Source organism: Micrasema longulum, unplaced genomic scaffold, assembly GCF_059751315.1.
Source record: "Micrasema longulum isolate JH-2025_06_02 unplaced genomic scaffold, ASM5975131v1 h1tg001192l, whole genome shotgun sequence".
NCBI lineage: Eukaryota > Metazoa > Arthropoda > Insecta > Trichoptera > Brachycentridae > Micrasema > Micrasema longulum.
In genome coordinates, this window is record NW_028278379.1 from 216,628 (window position 1) to 235,832 (window position 19,205).

At 32.3% G+C, this 19,205-nt stretch overlaps 1 protein-coding gene across 1 annotated transcript in view; it reads right to left on the reverse strand.

Annotated features, from left to right (window-relative positions):
• Window positions 1–317: 317 nt before the first annotated feature.
• Window positions 318–19,205, reverse strand: part of LOC148276567 (cubilin-like) — a 74,541-nt gene continuing 55,653 nt past the window's right edge. The window contains 15 exon segments of the mRNA XM_088234078.1: window positions 318–516; window positions 1,471–1,579; window positions 2,704–2,795; window positions 3,663–3,803; window positions 5,635–5,800; window positions 6,151–6,314; window positions 6,565–6,712; window positions 8,611–8,685; window positions 9,222–9,448; window positions 11,990–12,097; window positions 12,100–12,142; window positions 15,949–16,202; window positions 16,293–16,519; window positions 18,378–18,504; window positions 18,677–18,874. Of these exon segments, the coding sequence (XP_088090204.1) occupies window positions 485–516; window positions 1,471–1,579; window positions 2,704–2,795; window positions 3,663–3,803; window positions 5,635–5,800; window positions 6,151–6,314; window positions 6,565–6,712; window positions 8,611–8,685; window positions 9,222–9,448; window positions 11,990–12,097; window positions 12,100–12,142; window positions 15,949–16,202; window positions 16,293–16,519; window positions 18,378–18,504; window positions 18,677–18,874 (2,111 nt within the window). The 3' untranslated portion in view covers window positions 318–484.

Below are 19,205 nucleotides of genomic sequence, written 5' to 3' on the forward strand. Positions count from 1 at the left end.
AGCCATTATATGTTATTCAGTTGGATACACACTTTATATGAGTCTTCAAATGATGAAACGATAACACCAAATGACCTAATTGAAGAAGAAAATACACCAATGCCTAAACAGCCCCAACCAGTGCACCTATAACTTAGGCACAAGCAGTCCTTGATATTGGAGAACCTCTGGCGCATCATCGAATGTGGTTGTGAGACTTGCCAAAGATGTTCCTTTCTACCGCAAGTATAGTGTTTATTTTTTTGATAATTAAAATGCAGATCAAATTGATTGCTACTAAAGTGAACAAGATCCGGTGAAATAAATACACAAATTAATTTTCGTTGTTTCTATATTTTTTATTTAACTGCAAAAATGATAACGTATTTTTTGTTGTTCAGTTATACATATAATTTCAAAGCGTGAACATAATTTCTAAAGTTTAAACAACAATGTTGTCGACCACAGAGATCTTATTTAAGTAGGTTATACTCGAAGCATTATTTTAAAGATCAATTTGTTCATTTTCAGGGGGATCTGAAACAAAATAAAATAAACATTATGGTTAATAAAGAGATGTATACCAGTGGCATGGAAGTAATAGGTACCTACTATCTAGGTACACAAAATACCTACAAACACAACTATTTATATTCTCTACAAAGATATTTAAATTAAATAATAATTAACAAATTAACAATGAAATAGTTTAAAATACAATGATAAGTGATTTTATACCATAATTCCAGCATTAATAATTACATTTTAATTTGTAATTTGTATTTGTGATTTGCAATTTGTAAAATCAAAATACCATCTTCAATAGATGTGAGCATTCAATTGGTTAAGCACAGTCACAATACTTGTATGAAATAAAAACATAGACTCTTTCAAAAGATTCCCAATTATGTAAGTTTGCGCATGAGCAGATTTTGAATTTGGTAAAAAGTGCCTGTTCTAAAACGTTATCAACAGACTTGAATAGTCCTCAAGAATTGTGCGGAGTGCGACAATCTCTGCTTCAGTGCGCGGTTAATTACACGGAGGAAAGGTTGTGCTTAGAGTTTCTCATCATTAAATTATTATTTTTTAATGAATGACCCATAAATATTGCTATGTTAAACAGTTTTATTTTAAAAGTTAGATATTACAAAGATTAGTTAACAGGCTGTTTATTATTAGGTAAACAAATTAGGTATTGATTATGTAGTCAAATTTAAGAAAAGCATTGGTTCCATCCATTCTATGGGCAGACAGCCGATTTATGCCAAATTTATTCTTAAATTTCTGAACCGAATATAAGGCAGGCTTTTGTAAAAATATAATGTATTATAGTTTACGTAAACTGTAAATAATATATATATATATATATTGTTAAATAAGAAAGATTTCTTTTGGACATAAATGATTTCTAGCAATAGATTCAACTTTTTATCTGTTATTGTTTATGTTCTTCTTTTGTCAAGCAGAAATATTTTTTTAAATACGCACCTGCTGGACTAGATGTAAAAGTAGCGATCCATCCCAACCCATTATTGTTGATTGAAGAATGTTGGACAATTTTAACAAAGTTTGTACCACGATGAGCAGCTGGATTATCCTTAAAAATGAAGTAAATTTTTCACTATTATGTAATTAATCTAAAAAATATATTTCAGAGTAAAAGATAGCAGTTTACTAAATGAAAAAATACTAAGACAATGTCGCACCAAATTAAGTGCAAATTTCTCAACTTTGAGGTTTAAATGCATAACAATCACACTTGTCACTAGCTTGAAAGTGTAAAAAGAAAGTAAGATTAAATTACAACATTGACATATATATATTTTTTTAACTTTTCAAAAACCCAGTATTTCAAGCAAAGTGAAATGTTCAAAGTCCCATATTATCTCTAAGTAACAGTATTTGCACATACAGTACAGTCCCGATAATCCAAACTAATTGGGACTGGACCTTGTTTGGTTTGGCTGATTGTTCAGATTAGCCAAAATAACCGTGCTAACGCGGTTGGAAGCGAAAGAACGAGTCTCTTGTGTTATAATAGTGGCGTATATCAAAAGACAATCACTGAGTTTATGTCTTGTAACAAGTAGTATGTATGTAGTACAGAATACAATTTTTTAACTAACATTTTAGCCTAAGATTTTACATTGTTTTGCTAGCCTAGTTACATATTACTGTACGTAATGAGCTATTGAACCTAAGTATTAAATAAAAAAAGTGTACTGTATTTAATAATATTTGTTTTTTTTTATTGATTTGACAACATGCACTTATTTTCACCCCTTAAGCATTAATTTCTTGAGAAATGCTTATTTTTGTCACATAAAAAAAACTGATTATTTCGTTCTGGATTAACCGGACGTTCGGATTACGCGTGTTCGAAATACACGTGTTCGGATTAGCGGGACTCTACTGTACTATGGTTTTACATTCGAGGTGCGATGTGATGTATTTATTTTTGGAAGTAGTAATATAGTACTATACTTTGATTATACTACATATAAAGTTATATACTACTATTTAATTGCACATGCAATATCTTTTTTTTACTTCAAAACTGAAATTTGCTAATTTTATTTTAATTAATATTCTTTTAAAAATTTATAAAACAGTTTATGAAATACAAAATTACTGATTCATATTTTTTTACATATTGTATTTTATAATATAATTTTCCTTTAAACATTTATTTATTTATTCTTTTTTAAATACATTACTTACTGAACCACAATATTTAGTTATAACATCGCCTTTAATATCAACCAGTTCCACGTAGTCTGTAGAACAAGTGGCAGCTGTCCCAATATTAAAATCTGTAAAAACAGAATACATTAATGTTATTGTGCAAAGCACGAAAATGTTTGGAATTTACGAGTTTTTTGTTTTATTCTTTAATGTGCAAGTCTTTTTCTTATCAGCCGGTTTCTCTCCAAATTTTTACAAGTGTCTCTGCCCTTAATACTCTGTTTCACCCATGTCCCACGAGTTAAACAATGTCATCAGTTCATCTCGTCTGTGGTCTGTCAACTTTCCCTTTATTTTTTATAGGGTCTCCAATTTCGTATTCCAGGGGTCCACGTATCAACTATTGCGTGCAAGTAGTTAGGTATTTTTTACAAATCTATTATTTTTTGAACAGCAAAAAACTGCTCGTCACACAAAAACTAAAAATAGTCCTATATCATTATGAACAAATCATTAAATTAAATTAAAATTTATTGCAACAGAGAGGGAAAACATTTTTGAGAAGGGAATATGGAAGTCTAGGTATTTGAATGGCTGTAATCACTTTACACTATTCTGCTTATGTTTGAACATCCATATTTTATAACTCTTCTTATTCACATTATTTTTTAAAACATAATTATTTAAAATTATTGAAAACATAATATTCTACTTGTAATTAAAATAGTGCTATGTCAGGACTATATTGTCGGTGATACTGCAATACCAACAACCTTTTTATATGAAAATGCTTTACTATGGTCAATTCGTTATAGGGTCTGAGAGCTGTCAATTTTTATTTATTGCTATTTCAACTCTAAACAATGATAGATTTTCCGATACTCCAGCAATATTTTTGGTACAGAACGCTTTTTAGGGTTCCCTACCAAAAATTCAATTGATATTTACACGGGCGGTATTGAGTATCGTCGACGATATACTTTTTTTGAACTTACTTATAAATGTTAGGTATAATTTAGTTTGCTGAGGTGTTTTAATGGACCATTCACAGACTGAATTCTCTCTATATGGTTCTGGATAAAGAGGACTATAAACAGTACCAGACTGATCAAATATAAAACCGCCGCATCCTTTACCTGGAAACAGAAAGTCAATAATATTGTTTTACGTGTTTATTATTATTATTAAAATAGGTATAAATAAAAACATAAATCATAATCCTACTGAAATGTATAGTGTGGTGCCACCCAAATATGTATCATTTTATTGTTTTCTTAGATTAATAGAGTAATAATTCTCTAGACAAGCCCTTGAGCTCTATTGCATAGAACAAGAGTGTTCCAAATTTTCGGTTTGGTTTTAGTTTGGTTTTTAGTTTAACAACAAACGTCTAATGGTGTGTTCAGTTAGCTCTTACAATTCTCAACCCAAGTACCTACGGCCCGTTGTATTGTTGTAATCTGTAGCTAACTTTGTTGTCAATAATCATAAAATGGTTTTTCTTTGCATGGGCAACTCTATTAGGTTATTACTCTAAGAATACAAAAAATATTTGTTTGTACAGCGAAATTTCTCTACTGAATGTTGACTTATATTTTAAAAGAGTTTGAAAGCTTTTTGACTGTGTAACAGCCATCTTTCTGCTTCTATTATTCTTTTGTCTATATTTCTAGTTAGAGAACTGATAAATAATCATGATATGTTCTTACGTATTCTATAGATCATCTCACTCTAATGCTATAAAATTTGTATTTTGCTCTCGTTTCAACTACATACAAACCAATACTTTGTTGACTCTTGTGCTGAGCACTCTGGAATTTTTATTAGTATGGGTGAGATTCATCAGAATCAAAGAGATTTGCAGTGTCCTTCACCTGAGCTGATTATATAATGCTAGATCAGTCTTTCTCAAAGTGGGCGACGCCCTCTTGTGGGAGCTGAAGGCCTTCGGGGGGTCGGTAGAAGGCCCAGAGAAAAATGGGAGGCAGTCCAGGGCGGCGATGGCGGAATTTTAAAAAGGCAAAAATTTATGTTATCCTGATATTTCATATTAAAATTAACTTCGTTCTTATTCCTACAATCTTTTTGTTTTATTTCTCATGGATTTCTTAGCCCGTATACCGTGTTTTTTGCAATCAAGTTTTAACGAGGTTTTGTTAAACAACGCGACAGGATTTTCGGTGCTTGTACTAACTTGCTCAGTATGAATTCTGTTATATGATGTAAAGGAGTAATTCCATCTTATTTCTATTGGTGCGTTCTGCATTTTGGGTTGCCAACCTCCTCGGAATTTCAGTATTTTCACAAAAATAGGCCAATTTTTTTTTTAATAACCGGCCAGCCAGGAGGATTCCGGGAGGAATGCAGCTAAAATCTCCCAATACTGTATGATGATTACAATTTGTTGGTAAATGTTCAAGTTTTAGCAAGTGAAACAAAGGGGGTAGACTTTAATTTTTTTTAAACTTAAGAAGTCAGATACGGCACGTTAAGAAATAATAATTGTAATAGCGATTTTTAAAATGCGCAACAGATAATGAGTTTAAACATTTTGAGGGCTTTAAAAAATTTTCATCAATGTAGGCGGTAGAAGAAATAAGTTTAAGAACCTATGACCTAGATGATGGAAACACAGCAATGTTTTTGTCAGAAATTTTGGCAAAAGGTTTTATTGACATGCCAAAAACACAGTACAAGTATCTGGACCCCAATTACAGTGGTACGTCAGAGTTATCATCAATAATTGTGCATAAAGTATAGTCAAATTCTATGAATGAAAATGTGTTTATGTTAACGAAAATTATAAGTATCTTTGTCGGTAACCTGTTATTGAATAAGTTTGAAAAGAAAAAAAATTCCACTTTTCATATGGAAAATTTAATTTTACTTTACAGAAAATTGAAGATAACTGTTGAATTCCCTTTTTAATACGGGCCCTGAAGGGATGTGAAAATTTAACTAACTAACCTTTATCAGAAGATGTATAAAACATATCATAGGATACATATAAATATGATGTCCTGTGAACAACGTATATAGATAATTTATTTGTCTTAGAAAATATTGGCATTTGAGTTTCTTCTCCACAAGTTTTCCTAACAGTGTATCCGCCTGTGCTATTATACTCCTTTACCTGAAATATCATACATTGCTTATAAGTGATATAATGAATTTTTAAAGACCTATAAATAATTATCACAGAACTATGATTTGTTGTAAAAACAACCAAACAAAAACTTATTTATTATTAATATTGAAAGCATTAACTTTGTAGTCAAACATTTGACTAAACGTTATTTAATATATGTATATAACCACTTGCTGACTTTTTATGTCTACCGGTTTCGAGACGTACCCGTCTCTTTGTCTGACAAATATAAAACCAACATAACATGCATTTCAATAAGCAACTTTTACATACACTGATTAGGTTATGAAAAAAATATTTTATAACATTTAGTCAAAACTTATTTAACTATATACCTCAACATAATCATCATCACAAGAAGAACTAGTAAGAATTGTGCTTGTCATATAAAGGGTAATTTTTTGATTTTCTGGCACTGTAATCGTTACATAGCAAGTCTCTTCTTCCATATGCGGGTTATAAATTTTCCCGTATGATTCAGTATAATTCCGATTACAACCTGAGAATAAAATTCAAAATGCAAAAAATTAGACACAAACATCTGTCACATTACTTGGGTAAAAACATAAATATTTTAAGAACAAAACAGTATTTAAAAAAAAGTAATTATGCGTTCAGTATAGCTTATAAGTTATTTTGCAATATGCAGATCGGCAAAGGCGCTAGAAGACCGATAGAATGGATTTAGGCGAGTGAAGGAGGCTTTTAATGTCACTTTAGTAGTAAAAAAGTTAGAGGTTCATACATACCTGGGTATGAATATTCTACTTTGAATCCTTTGTGATTTGGTCCATTTATTGCCGTAGTTAGAGTCAATACAATATTTTCGCTTAGGGAAAACACATCAAAAGCTTTTACTTTTCCACAGAAAGAATATTCAAAATTCCTGATGTTACTCTGAAAAAAACGATATTTACAAATTGTAAGCTTGTATATATATATTTTTTAATATTGATTTTACTTCATTTATCTAATCCGGGGCATTTTGACAGATTTAAAAAATACGAAGGAAAAAAATAAATGTATATACTTTTACAGGCGGCCTCCGTAGTGTAGTGGTCAAGACGCTTGACTCACGCACGGAAGGTTCCGGGTTCGATTCCCGGTGAGAACACAAAAATTAAAATGTAATTTTTCTCAAGCCTGGGAGCTCTGTGGTGTAATTCACCACTGTAATTAGGCCTCCTGGCCTATTGTGGTGGAAAAAAAGAAAGTAAAATGTAAAAAATGTAAAATGTAAATGTAAAGTACATGGACACATTAGTTTTAAAATTTTGTTTTTTAAACCTTTATAATTCAGGAATATTGAATTTTTTAAAATTTTTAATTAGATGAATATGGACAAAATATTTCATGTCAACATATACGAGGTCTGTTCAAAAAATATCCGACCATAATTTTTATTGGCAAAACAAATAACGCTTTGAGGGCGGAGCTTAGATGACCATTTGAAGGTATACCTAAAGCGCATGCTCAATTTTTTTCACGACCACAGCGCCACTCAGTTGCTGCCACGCCGTTGAAGAGTGAGCATGAGTAAGCTATTGTTGTCGGATTTTGGTTTTAACAAAATGACAAAAAAAGTTGAACAACGTTACTGCATCAAATTTTGTTTAAAGCTTGGAGATTCTCAAGTGAAAACTATCCGCAAAATTAAAAAAGTGTTTGGGGACGAAGCAATGGGCACCACACAGATAAAGGAGTGGTATAACCGCTTCAAAGATGGCCGCTCGTCAGTGGAGAGTGAAGCACGATCCGGTAGGCCCTCAACATCCAAAACTGATGTTGTCATTGCTCAAGTAAAGCTAGGGTTTCCTAGGACAGCGGTGCCCGTATTTTAACGGCCGTAGTGAACGGTGATGCAGTAGACAGCCGTCGTAACGTCGACTAGAGAGTAGTTTCCTAGGAAAACGGTGTTAAATGGTGTTGAAAACACCGTTTTCCTAGAAAACCACACTCTAGTCACCGTTACGACGGCTGTCCACTGCATCACCGTTCACTACGGCCGTTAAAATACGGGCACCGCTGTCCTAGGAAACCCTAGCTTAAGGATCGTCGAATAACGATCAGAGAACTTGCTGATGAAGTGAACATTAGTGTTGGATCCATTCATTTCATTTTAACTGAAGATTTGGCCCTCAGAAGGGTCTCAGAAAAATTTGTTGAAAAGTTGCTGACAATTGAGCAGAAGCAACTTCGTGTGGAGATCGCACAGAGCATGCTGGAGACTGTGATCAACGATCCCAACTTTCTCAACACACTGATCACTGGTGATGGCTTTTTTCCCAGCTGAAAATGCCTTTAAAAGGGACCAGATTTCAGACCAGGGAAGACATCATGAACATTGCTACGAACCACCTGCGCGCCATACCAAGGAGTCTTTCCAGCGTTGCTTCCGGCAGTGGCAGAACCGTTGGGAGAAGTATGTAGCAGCTCAAAGGGACTACTTTGAAGTGGATTAGTATCATTTAATTGTATCTCAATAAATATTGTTTTTATGAATAAAAGTAGGATACTTTTTGAACAGACCTCGTACACATGTTTTACCAAGCTATGTACTTGGTTGTCAATAAATATTGTTTTAAAATAAAACATAAAATAGATGTATCATGGCAAAATTAAGTCAAACAGGAAAAGTTTAAAAAAAAAAAAAAAAATCCTATTCGGACATTTAATGTATGAACATTTACGTTGATTTATTGAATTTGTGGCAGCAAAATAAAACTCAAAAGTACATAAATTCAAGTAAACAAATAATTTGTTTATAAATACAAATCTAAATTCCAGTAACCTACCAGTGATTGTAAATATTCTGTGTTTGTAATTCCTGATATTACTAAACCGCTCTCAGATTCAGTGATGAGATGGTACTGAAAACATTTTTTTAAATGTTAGTAGGCATATAATGAATATTTTATCAACAAAGATATTTTTCTTGTAAAAGATTTTACAGAATCTAGTCATTTGAAAAAGTTGTGTACATAGACAATCATAACATATTTTTTTACTATCCAAAGAACACAAAATAATATTCATCATCATTCCCTTTCCGCACTTAATGTTGCATAGGGTACTGCATTGGTACACCAATCGCAGCGTATCTTGATCGTTTTTGTTACATGAAGGTAACGTGATCAGTCTTATGCTTCAGGTATCAGTCTACAGACAATGAAATATTATTATGTAAAAATACCCTTTTAAAAAATATTTCATATCAACCATGTCGGGAATCGAACCCGAAACCTCTTGCACTGTAGGTAAATGCGCTGACCATTACACCACAAGACCGAAAATAATATTTCATAATGCAAAATTTTCTTCTATTAAAGCCATTTTTGCCATTCCAATCCTGTATAAATGAATTAAAAATGTATAAAGCAATGTAATTATTATTATATTTACAAACCTTTAAATCAGAAACCAGCAATTGTTCACCAGTGCAATGTTGTTCAGACACAGAAGGATTTTTCAAATCTAAATCCAAAATCCTTAAATGAATTCCTTTAGACATTATCTCGGAATTAATAACCCACCTACATCTCAATCCTTTCATAATATTCCCGCTGGCATCACTTGGAGATGAAATGACTTTAATATCATTACTGGCCTGGAGGGATATTTGGCCACAAGCAGCTGGAAGAAAATTTTAAATGATATGTGAGCTAAATAAAATACAAAATATTGATAGTTAAACGGGTTGTGGTTCCGTGGCTACTGTTGCACACTCACGGATCAGAAGTCCGAGGATCGAACCCCACTCTACCCCAACTTGATTCCCATTTTAAGTGAGTTATTTACAACTCGTTGAAAATAGCCGAAAAAATTGGAATATTTGGGTGAAATCATAAGAACAAAAATATTTCTTTAAAAAACATTGTTTTTTAATCAGAGAAGGTATTGTACTGAACTAATGAATGGTAATTTTTCTCCTAAGAATAAAACGAATTGCTTAAAATTAGTCAAGTTATATATCATTTGCTATCCACATTACAAGAAAAGAAAACCGAGAGAGCCTGAAACAGTATTATATCCCTTGTGAGAAAGAAAAGACAGTAGTTGTGAGGTATTTCTTGAACCCACTGGGCAAAGAGTTGCATTTAATACACCGTGTTCCAGAAATATTTTCACAATTTTGTAATTCCAGATAATTTATCATGTCTCAAAATTTGAATAAAAATGAAATTTATTACATTTTAATGAGAGAGGTTGCAACAGTTTTACTGTAAATTTATAATATTTTATTATATTTTCATAGAATGTTTGAAAAATGCTTGAATTTTTTTGACGTAATTCATTGACAGGCCTTTATAATGTTTATAAGCCTTTATTAAAGAAGTGATTTGAATTGACAATAATTTAATTTTCTCAAGTCGATGAATATTTTTTAGGTTATAACAAAGTGTTGTATGATAAAAGCATTGTTTAACCTTGTGGTACAAGTGAAAAAAAAATGCTTGCAAAAATTAAATTAAATGTTTAAAATTTTATTTGGGGTCAAAAAATATGTTAATGTCATCATTTTTGTAATCACGATTTGATTCATTTACATATTATAATTTTTTCTTATTAGTACATATTTTTGGTATTTTTTAGGTTTTATTTCAATGCTGTTAAAAAAAATATTTTATCGTTTTTGCTCGTCTTGGTAAAATTCAGATTTATTTGTAGTAAAAATTTTATATCCTTTTTTAAATTCAATTATAAGTGTTAATATTTAGTGGTAAGAATCCTTTCTAGTCTCACGGTTGCGAATGGGAATTTCCAATCTAGATGCTCTCGCCTGGTGATGTGGCGATTTCAGTTGACTACGAAACCTGAGCAGGAGAGCATGTCAACATAATGCCAAATGGAATAAACACAATTTTTACTAAATTTTGCAAAAATATGCTCTAATTATAATTTTATTATGTAACATCTTGGAATAGGGATCATTTCTAACACATCACTGTAAATAATTTGTTTTTTTAGCTTATATTTTAAAACATCTCGCTTATGGTAATGGTGTGTTACATTACCGGATGAAAAGGAATTATTTAGCATAGTCTTTTAAAGGTTAAAAAAATAAACTCGCTAACTAAATTCCGAATAATAAGGGGATATTTCAACTGTTCTTACTTTCCTCAAATATGTGCTTTAATTTGTGCATACATGCGTCTAGAGTTTGCTCACCGTTCATAATTATCTTAGCAGTTACCATATATTATCAGATCCAGGCTTTATTTTTGTTTAATCTCTTTATCCCTCATTTAACTTTTAATAGGGTAGGTTATTCAATAAACCTTTATATTGCGTGATGAACTGTTTGCTTCTTGCTTTCATCGTCACTAGAGTTATGGCTTAAGAATTCTCTGCAGTAATGTTTATTTCATTTCTTTCTGTGTAAGCAATTTTTGATGTGCATCTTAACACACACAGTCTGGATTACAAGAAAGATGTTAGGTTCTGGAAAGTCTAATCTGGTTTTCTACGTCTTTTGCAGTATTCTTTAGCGTTTCCAATTTATTTTTCCATTTTCTTGCATTATTTTCAATCAGACCTTGTTTACAATTTTGTCATAAAACCATTTTTTTTCAGTTTTCTCCCCTGGTTCTATTTGTAATATTTAAGTATTTTCTGATTCACTGTATACCTCATCCATTATTGCAGTCATTTGTAAACGGAGATTTAATGTTTCCTTGTAGTGATTATTAAGTATTTATTGGTTATTTATGTAAGTCATTATAATGTATTGCCACTGTTTCTGTATGGAGTAGAGGTTTGGACTTTCAAAGTGTCAACGATAAACAAATTGAGGCTTTCGAACGTTGGATTGTGAATCCAATGTGTCTCCAATGAAGCGGAATTAAACATCATGAACAAAGAGAGGGAGTTACTGACTGTTAAAAGATGAAAAGCCTTATACTTTGGTCACATACGCCGCAATAAAAAGTATGCCCTTCTCCAACTTATTATGGAAGGAAAGAAAGAGGGCAGGCGGGATATGGGACGGAAAAAAGCATCATGGCTCAGAAATTTTTAGACATTGGTTCGGTGTGCCAGTTGCAGCAGCGCTGATTAGACTGGCCCAGGATCGTGATGAATTCAGAATGATAAATTATCATTATTTTGTGAACTGCCTATGTTTGGTAAAATTGAGGTCATTTTACATACCTAATTGTAAAATATAAAACTTACAGGGAACTGTTACGATTGAAGATCTGACACCACTACTTGAAAGAGTTCCATCTGATTTAAACATAACCCACAACACATGACTTGTTGATGTAATGTCATCAGGAATAGATACTTTCCAATGAGGGGAGAGTGGAACCCAGGACCATCACGAACCTAGAATTTTTATTAAACATGTTTTATAAAGAAAAATACAACCAAGATAGGTATCTCAACAGATAGAAAAAGAAACATAAAGATTTCAGCACTATTACAGATCAAATGAGAAAATCCACAGATGGCAGTATACTGGAACCTCTTTTTACACGGTTTTGAAATAACACTGTATAAAAACAAAACTAAAAAAAATATTTAAAAATTAATTTTACAATGCGTAATAGTAATATAATAGTATAATTAGCTTTAGGAATTCCCTAGATCGCTCTTTTACTTACTAGGTGTATAATATGATATAATTAAGATAGTTAATGATCTTTGTTACAATTTTTTATGTATTTTGTTGTCATGTTATATTTTTCAATAAAATGAAGGAATAGTAAATAGTAAACAATTTGTTTTCCAAAATGATTTTTATGGAAGAAAACCTATCCACCATTGTTTTTTTTTAGTAAACTTTTTCTACAAAATGTTTTTTTACACAGTACTCAGTGGGCATATTCCCAGTGTAAAAAAGGTTTCAGTGTATATTTAAGTCAATGAATAAAAATAAGAAATTAATAATAAATATTAGCTTAATCCTCATATTGTTGATGAAGAAACAATACCGCCTAAGGGACATACAGTTAAAAACACTTTTTTGTGAAATTCGATAGAGAATTAAATTTCACCTATGGCTGTTTAATAAGTTCATAATATTTCCACTAGATGATGCGTACAGCAGCTAACAAGAAATACCAACCAACCGATATCAGTTAAATTTTGAAACAGATACCATCCATCTCCAACCAATCTAAAAGAAAAACTTGACGAAATTGAGGATTGTAACCACCACACTCCCGGATGAGTCTTTTCCATCCTTCCCGATCCCCCACCATACTCATGGACTCATGTAGTGTGCATCTATGACTCTCTTGATAACATCTGTCCACCTCATTTGCAAACGTCCCCTTTCCCATCTACCATTAACTGTTCGAAGCATGATCTGTCACTCCAGGCTGTCCGGCTCCGCTCTCATGTTGTTATGAAACAAAACATTAATTGATAAACTATCTTCTGTGAATAAACATGTGGAGACACTGAGTTCACTCAATATCAACTCGTGCTGCGCTCTGACAACCCACGGTGCACTGGAACAGTGTCTCCAGCAACACACTTCTAATGCGTCTGGCCCTCACTGTCCATGTCTCTGAGACATAATGGAAAACACTATACACCAGCGATCTGCCAGCCTCATCTTGGTAGCCCTTTTTATGTCGAAACTGTTCTATATTTTGTAGAGGCAACTTATTGCGCTCTTTAAAGCTGATAGTCTGTAATTCATCTTTAATAAAGATGATTGCAAGCTGATGGTCTGTATCCTGCAGCCCAATCCAGTGATTGATGATCATAATCTTGGTTTTGGTTAGGTTTATTTTCAGGCCAACTGTTTCACTCCTTAGTTCCGCAGCACAAAAAAGTTCAACGAGTCCTTCCATATTCTAACCAATTATTGTGGTATCATTGGCAAATCTTAAGTTGCTGATCCTTTTTCCTCCTAAGAAGATTCCGCCATTTCATCCATCAAGAGTATGTATGATGCACTTGCCATATATGTTAAATGTGGAGGTCTCGAATGGGTGGACTATAACATTGTTGGGTTAAGGAGCAAGGAGGTCCTCAAACGCACGAGTGCATCAGCATGTAAATCAAGTTCCCTATTGTTGAGTTTAAAAATACTTTTTATGTGTATCAATCACATCAATAAATGGACCAAAAACTGGCTAATCTTGCTAAATGCTGAAAAATGTACCGTTCTTCACATGGGCAAAACAACCCTTATCTTTTGGGTGGTGTCCAACTCAAACTCGTAAAGCGTCAAAAAGATCTCAGCATAATCATATCAATTTATTTAAAATGGGAAGCTCACATCACATCTTTTGCCAAGAAAGCCAAGTCAATAATTTATTTTATTAAAAAGGCATTCGAAAATATTACTCCAGAGGTATTTCTTAAAATATAAAAGACCTATGTGAGACCTTTATTGGAGTATGGATATCAAATACGGAGTCACTACTTTACTAAAGACATCGAGCTATTGGAAAAAGTCACAAAATGTGCTACACAAATCCTCAAATTACTCAAAAGGACGCCTTACCACGGTAGATTAAAAGCACTAGGACTTTCATCATTGGAAAAACGACAGAAGAGAGGGGAATTGATAGAAACTTATAAGATACTCAATAATTACTATGACTACCCCCTGCATGAGATGTATCAATTGAATCCCAACACAAATTTACAGGGTCATAACTGGAAGCTCTAACAACCTCAATTTCACACCAATTCCAGGAAAAAGTTTCTTTCCAGCAGTGTAGTTTCAGATTGGAATGAACTGCAAAGTCTAGTTGTCCATTCCATTTCGGTCAACCAGTACAAAAAACATTTGGATCCTTTTTTGAAGGAAGAAGAACGTAGACAAAAAGCAGTACACGAGATAAAGACGCATCAGCAAAGACTGCCTGCCTATAATGAATAATAATAATAATAATAATAAATAATAATAATATGTGAAATCCAATGTTTGCAACGAGCAGTTGGTGATGGCTGCCACAGTCTGCACCTGGATACATTCTGGTGCTGGTTACACACAATCACAACCTGGATTGTATTATGATAAAGTCAATCTTAAGATGCAAGAAATCAATGGTTCAAATTTGCAATAAAAAAAGGCGATTTATAATCTTTTTGGGAAATAATGTTCTGAAACCAAAGAAAAGTTTACATTTTAAATATGGTCAAGGCACCTTATTGTGGATAGTGAGAAATAACAAGTGTGCAAAATAATAATGTTTTTGCAAACATTGAAGATGAAAAATGGTTTATGCGATATTGGACCAATACTATTGGCCAGTCTCTCAATCCAGAGGAATGATAACATGCTCGGATAATACCAGACAACAATACCGATAAAATAAATAACCTGAAATAATTATTTAAACGACTTCTAACCCTTTCTCCTCATTATTGCCGAAAATCATCTAGAACACTGTATCTTGAAACCATTTGCACTTCTTTGATGCAATTGTACAAAATTTGAAGGAAAACTGTAAAGAAAATGCTATTTCATCTGTATCTCAATTTAAATTTCCACGTTAAAAGATATTAATATTTGTCTATATATGGTATCACCCACTCTTTTCATTGTTTACATTGACGTATAGACACCATTTCTCATCTTCCAGTACAAAAAACGTTCCTGGTCTCCACGTGTTGTTTGCTGGTGGGCAAGATGTTGAGAAGCAATTTGAAGGCGACTTTCTTTATTTGTCTCAGTCAGCTCGTGGGGTACTAGGCTCCCAATTTTTCGGAAAAACCCATTGAATGAAGATGATTGAGAAATGTCTTCTGATCGAAGTTAATTTGTTTAGCCTTTTTGCGACTTATTTGGCGACCGTCCTCCTTTAAAAGTGCTTTGAAATGAAAACATAAAATGCTGCGAACTTAATCCTCAACCCAATATTTTAAGAAGCTCGTAAGTTCTAATTAAGTAATAAATCATGTAAATACTGCCTATATCTCATTTATAAGCCAAATAAAAAAATCTGACAAAGCCTAAGTAACATATTTTTTGGTAATTATACTTTTTTACAGCAAAAAACAATATAATGTAGTAAATATGTGTAAAAAACGAGTATCTTTTTTCACAAATCCCCAATACCAAACTGGTAGAGTCATAATATAATGTTTTTATCTTTCCTGAACAATTTGATTCTTTACATTTAGGCAGTATTGTTTCTTTGTTGACAATATAATACATATTTTACCTCTAGAAAATCACAGGTACAACCTTTTTTTATGACATTAGTTTCGTTTGATATATTAGTTTGGTTTGTGAGAGTAGCAACGTAACATTTCGATACATTAAAAGCAGAGAACTTCATTTGAATAATGCTATCAGTGGGTGCTTTCAAAACCCAATTGCACTCCATAAAAGGCTCATAAGTGGGTGTTTGAAAAATGTCTAAACTCTTGCTTGTACTAGAAACGAGAATATTCCCCCCACATCCTGCAGCCTCACCTTAAGAACAAAAATGAAATAATTATTATTTTAAAATGACTCAAAACGGTTAATCAATTAGAAAGTGATATTTTTGAGGAAAAAGCTTACCCAATGAAAATACTATGTTCGCTGAAAATCCACTGAATTGACTTGAAGAATCAGTAAAAAACTTCACAAGCATTTTGTTTCCTTGAGATCTTATAACTGGGAGAGTCTGAGATAAATCTCCACATAAAAGAGCCAAGCGTTTAGATGAATTTTCTTCAGGACCCTCAAAAGCAGAAAGTCCATCAAAAGTGCAATCTGTGCTGTGTTCCAGAATAAATGAATTGAATCTAAAAAGCAATAAAAGTGTTGTTCATAAAATTGTCAAACTGCTCATACTGTAACAGTCATAGTGTTCCTGGCAGCATGCACTATGGTTCCATCCTATTAAAACTGCAGTTTGCACAGCTGTTCTTTAAAAAAATTCGACATCATTCGACAATGAGAAAAATTAATACTAACTGGGACAAAAGATTCATTTTCAATGAAAACTGGTTTATTGGACGATACAGGTGTTTCCATGAAAATGCGACATGAATTTGCATGAGTTACCAAAATGCACAATAATTCATTTACTTATGTGATTATCAATTCTATTAATCTAAAGTTAATCCGTCTTTATTTATCCATTTGAATTTTTATAGTAAACCTTTTTTTACAATTTTATTTAAATATCTCCAATTGCAAGCTACTGAACGCTGTAACGTGGTTACCGAGTCACACACGTTACAGATAGTAACAAGAGCTCTTGTGATATTATTATAGTTATTCACTCTAGTATGATTTTTCAAACATTACTATATTGTGTTTTTATAGTTCCATGTCGCCAATGGGAGCTGAAAAATGAGAAGACTGAGAAAAAAATTGAAGGAGTACGGAAAATAACAATTTCAAAATATATATTGCCAAGATACAAAGAAAAGTTGTGAAAAATGTAATTTCTGCCAACACATCAATGGCCTCCGAGTTGAGTGGTTAAGACGCTTAAATCACTCACGGAAAGTTCCGGGTTCGATTCCCAGTGAGAACACAAAAATTAAAATATGTTTTTTCTCAAGTCTTGGTATTCTGTGCTGTAATTCACCATTGTAATTGGCTAGCCTATTGTGGTGCAAAAAAATTATATATTAATAAAGAATAAAAATTATAGTATTAAAATTATGGTTCCTCGTTTGAAGATTCCGAAGATGATATTCCGTCACCAAGCAAAGGCTCAGATGAGTGAATTTTTTCCGTAAATATTATTTTAAAATGATTGTAAAGTTAATTATGTAACCATTCAGTAGCATCCATAGGCATTTTATTGAAAAATATGACTTGCTATATAATGTAACGTGAGTAACTTTTTTTTTCATTATCTTTCTATATTTTTTAGTTTTTTTTTATCGTTGTTGAAATAAGCAAGAGTCTCTTAGTTTTTGTTGTTTTTATTTTTTGTTAGAAGTTTAATATTGGAACAGAGTTTTAGCATTATATACCTGAGCATAGATCTTCATGTCGCAATGTAACGTGCGTTGCCAAAGCTAAATAAATATTTTAAAAATATTTATTTAGCTCAATTGAATTATTGTTTTACTGAAAATGATTCCTTAATTGGTATTCAATGTAGAGTGATATACAGAATAAATATTTTTTTTACATTATATCAACTGTAAAGCTAAATGTAATGGGAGTTAACATGGAATTACCCTACAGTGTGTCAAACAGTATACTCAATAGTATTGCTGAAAAATCTTTGAAATAAATTATAAACAAACTAATTGAATCAACTCAATATTACTAATTAATTCATGTTTATCATATTGAAACTGCAGGACAGGACTGGGGAGGATGCATAGGAGTTAGCAGCCCAGAGAGGTCCGGAGGCTATTTGTGGATGCCATTTCTTTTATCCATGGAGCAGACATGGAACATAAGTATGAATTAAGAAGTACCTAATTTTCAAAACCATAAATATTGATATAAGTCACGATTTCAATCTAGTTCGATAAAAATGAAAGCTGTTAAATAAATACATTTCCCTCGGTAAACACAAAGCGTGGCTATGTATATTTGTAGAACAGAGCCGAGACACGACTAAGAGCAGTACTAGTACCAAAGTGAATAATGTCAAAAAGAAAGAATAAATACTAAAATAAAATACATTACCTCAAAACAACAATTTTATCTGCGGGAGCCGTTATATTCCATATGCATAATACATTTTCATGATATTTATTATTACCAGAGCTAGGAGATTGTATTATTTGAGGTGAACTGATTTCTGCTCCGCAAACTGAAATATAAAATATGTGGTCTGATGACTAACTACAAATTTTAAAATTTCAAAAAGCCAATTTAGATAACATAAACAAATAAACCTTAACAGTACAGATACTTGATGCGTGAAAACTCTGCACTGAAATTATTCAAGTTCAACATGGTGCTGATAGTATTAGAAAACATACCGTCAATGCTGTAATAAAGAGTAAATCCAGGTTTTTGAATCCACATATCCGTAGAAAACACCATATTTATGGAATTTCTTATGCGTACACTGCCTGGAGATGTTTGCCCACAATATATTTGGGGCTGAACTCCAAATAATGTAAAAATATCTCCTTGTTCAATAGTTAGATTATCGTACTTGCATCCACTATTACTACCTAAAAAAAATTAGAAAAATATTTTATATGGTATGTAATAAATATGAAAATCACATTAATTTACAATTTTTAATTTAGTTTTAATTATGAGGCCCTAAAAAAACTTATAAGGCCTTAATTGTTAGAATTGATAACAAGTTTTCTTCTATCAAACGATCACAACACCTCTCTCCCACTCCCACTTCCACTCCCAAAACTCCTCAAAAATGCCCATTGGGCGTATATATAAATAAATATTACGCTCGAGTTGAATAGTCTTTTCACTACTGGTTTTGTTGATTTACCCAAAAAAAACTATCATTGACAGTGGTGTTTTTGCTTTTACCCCCTC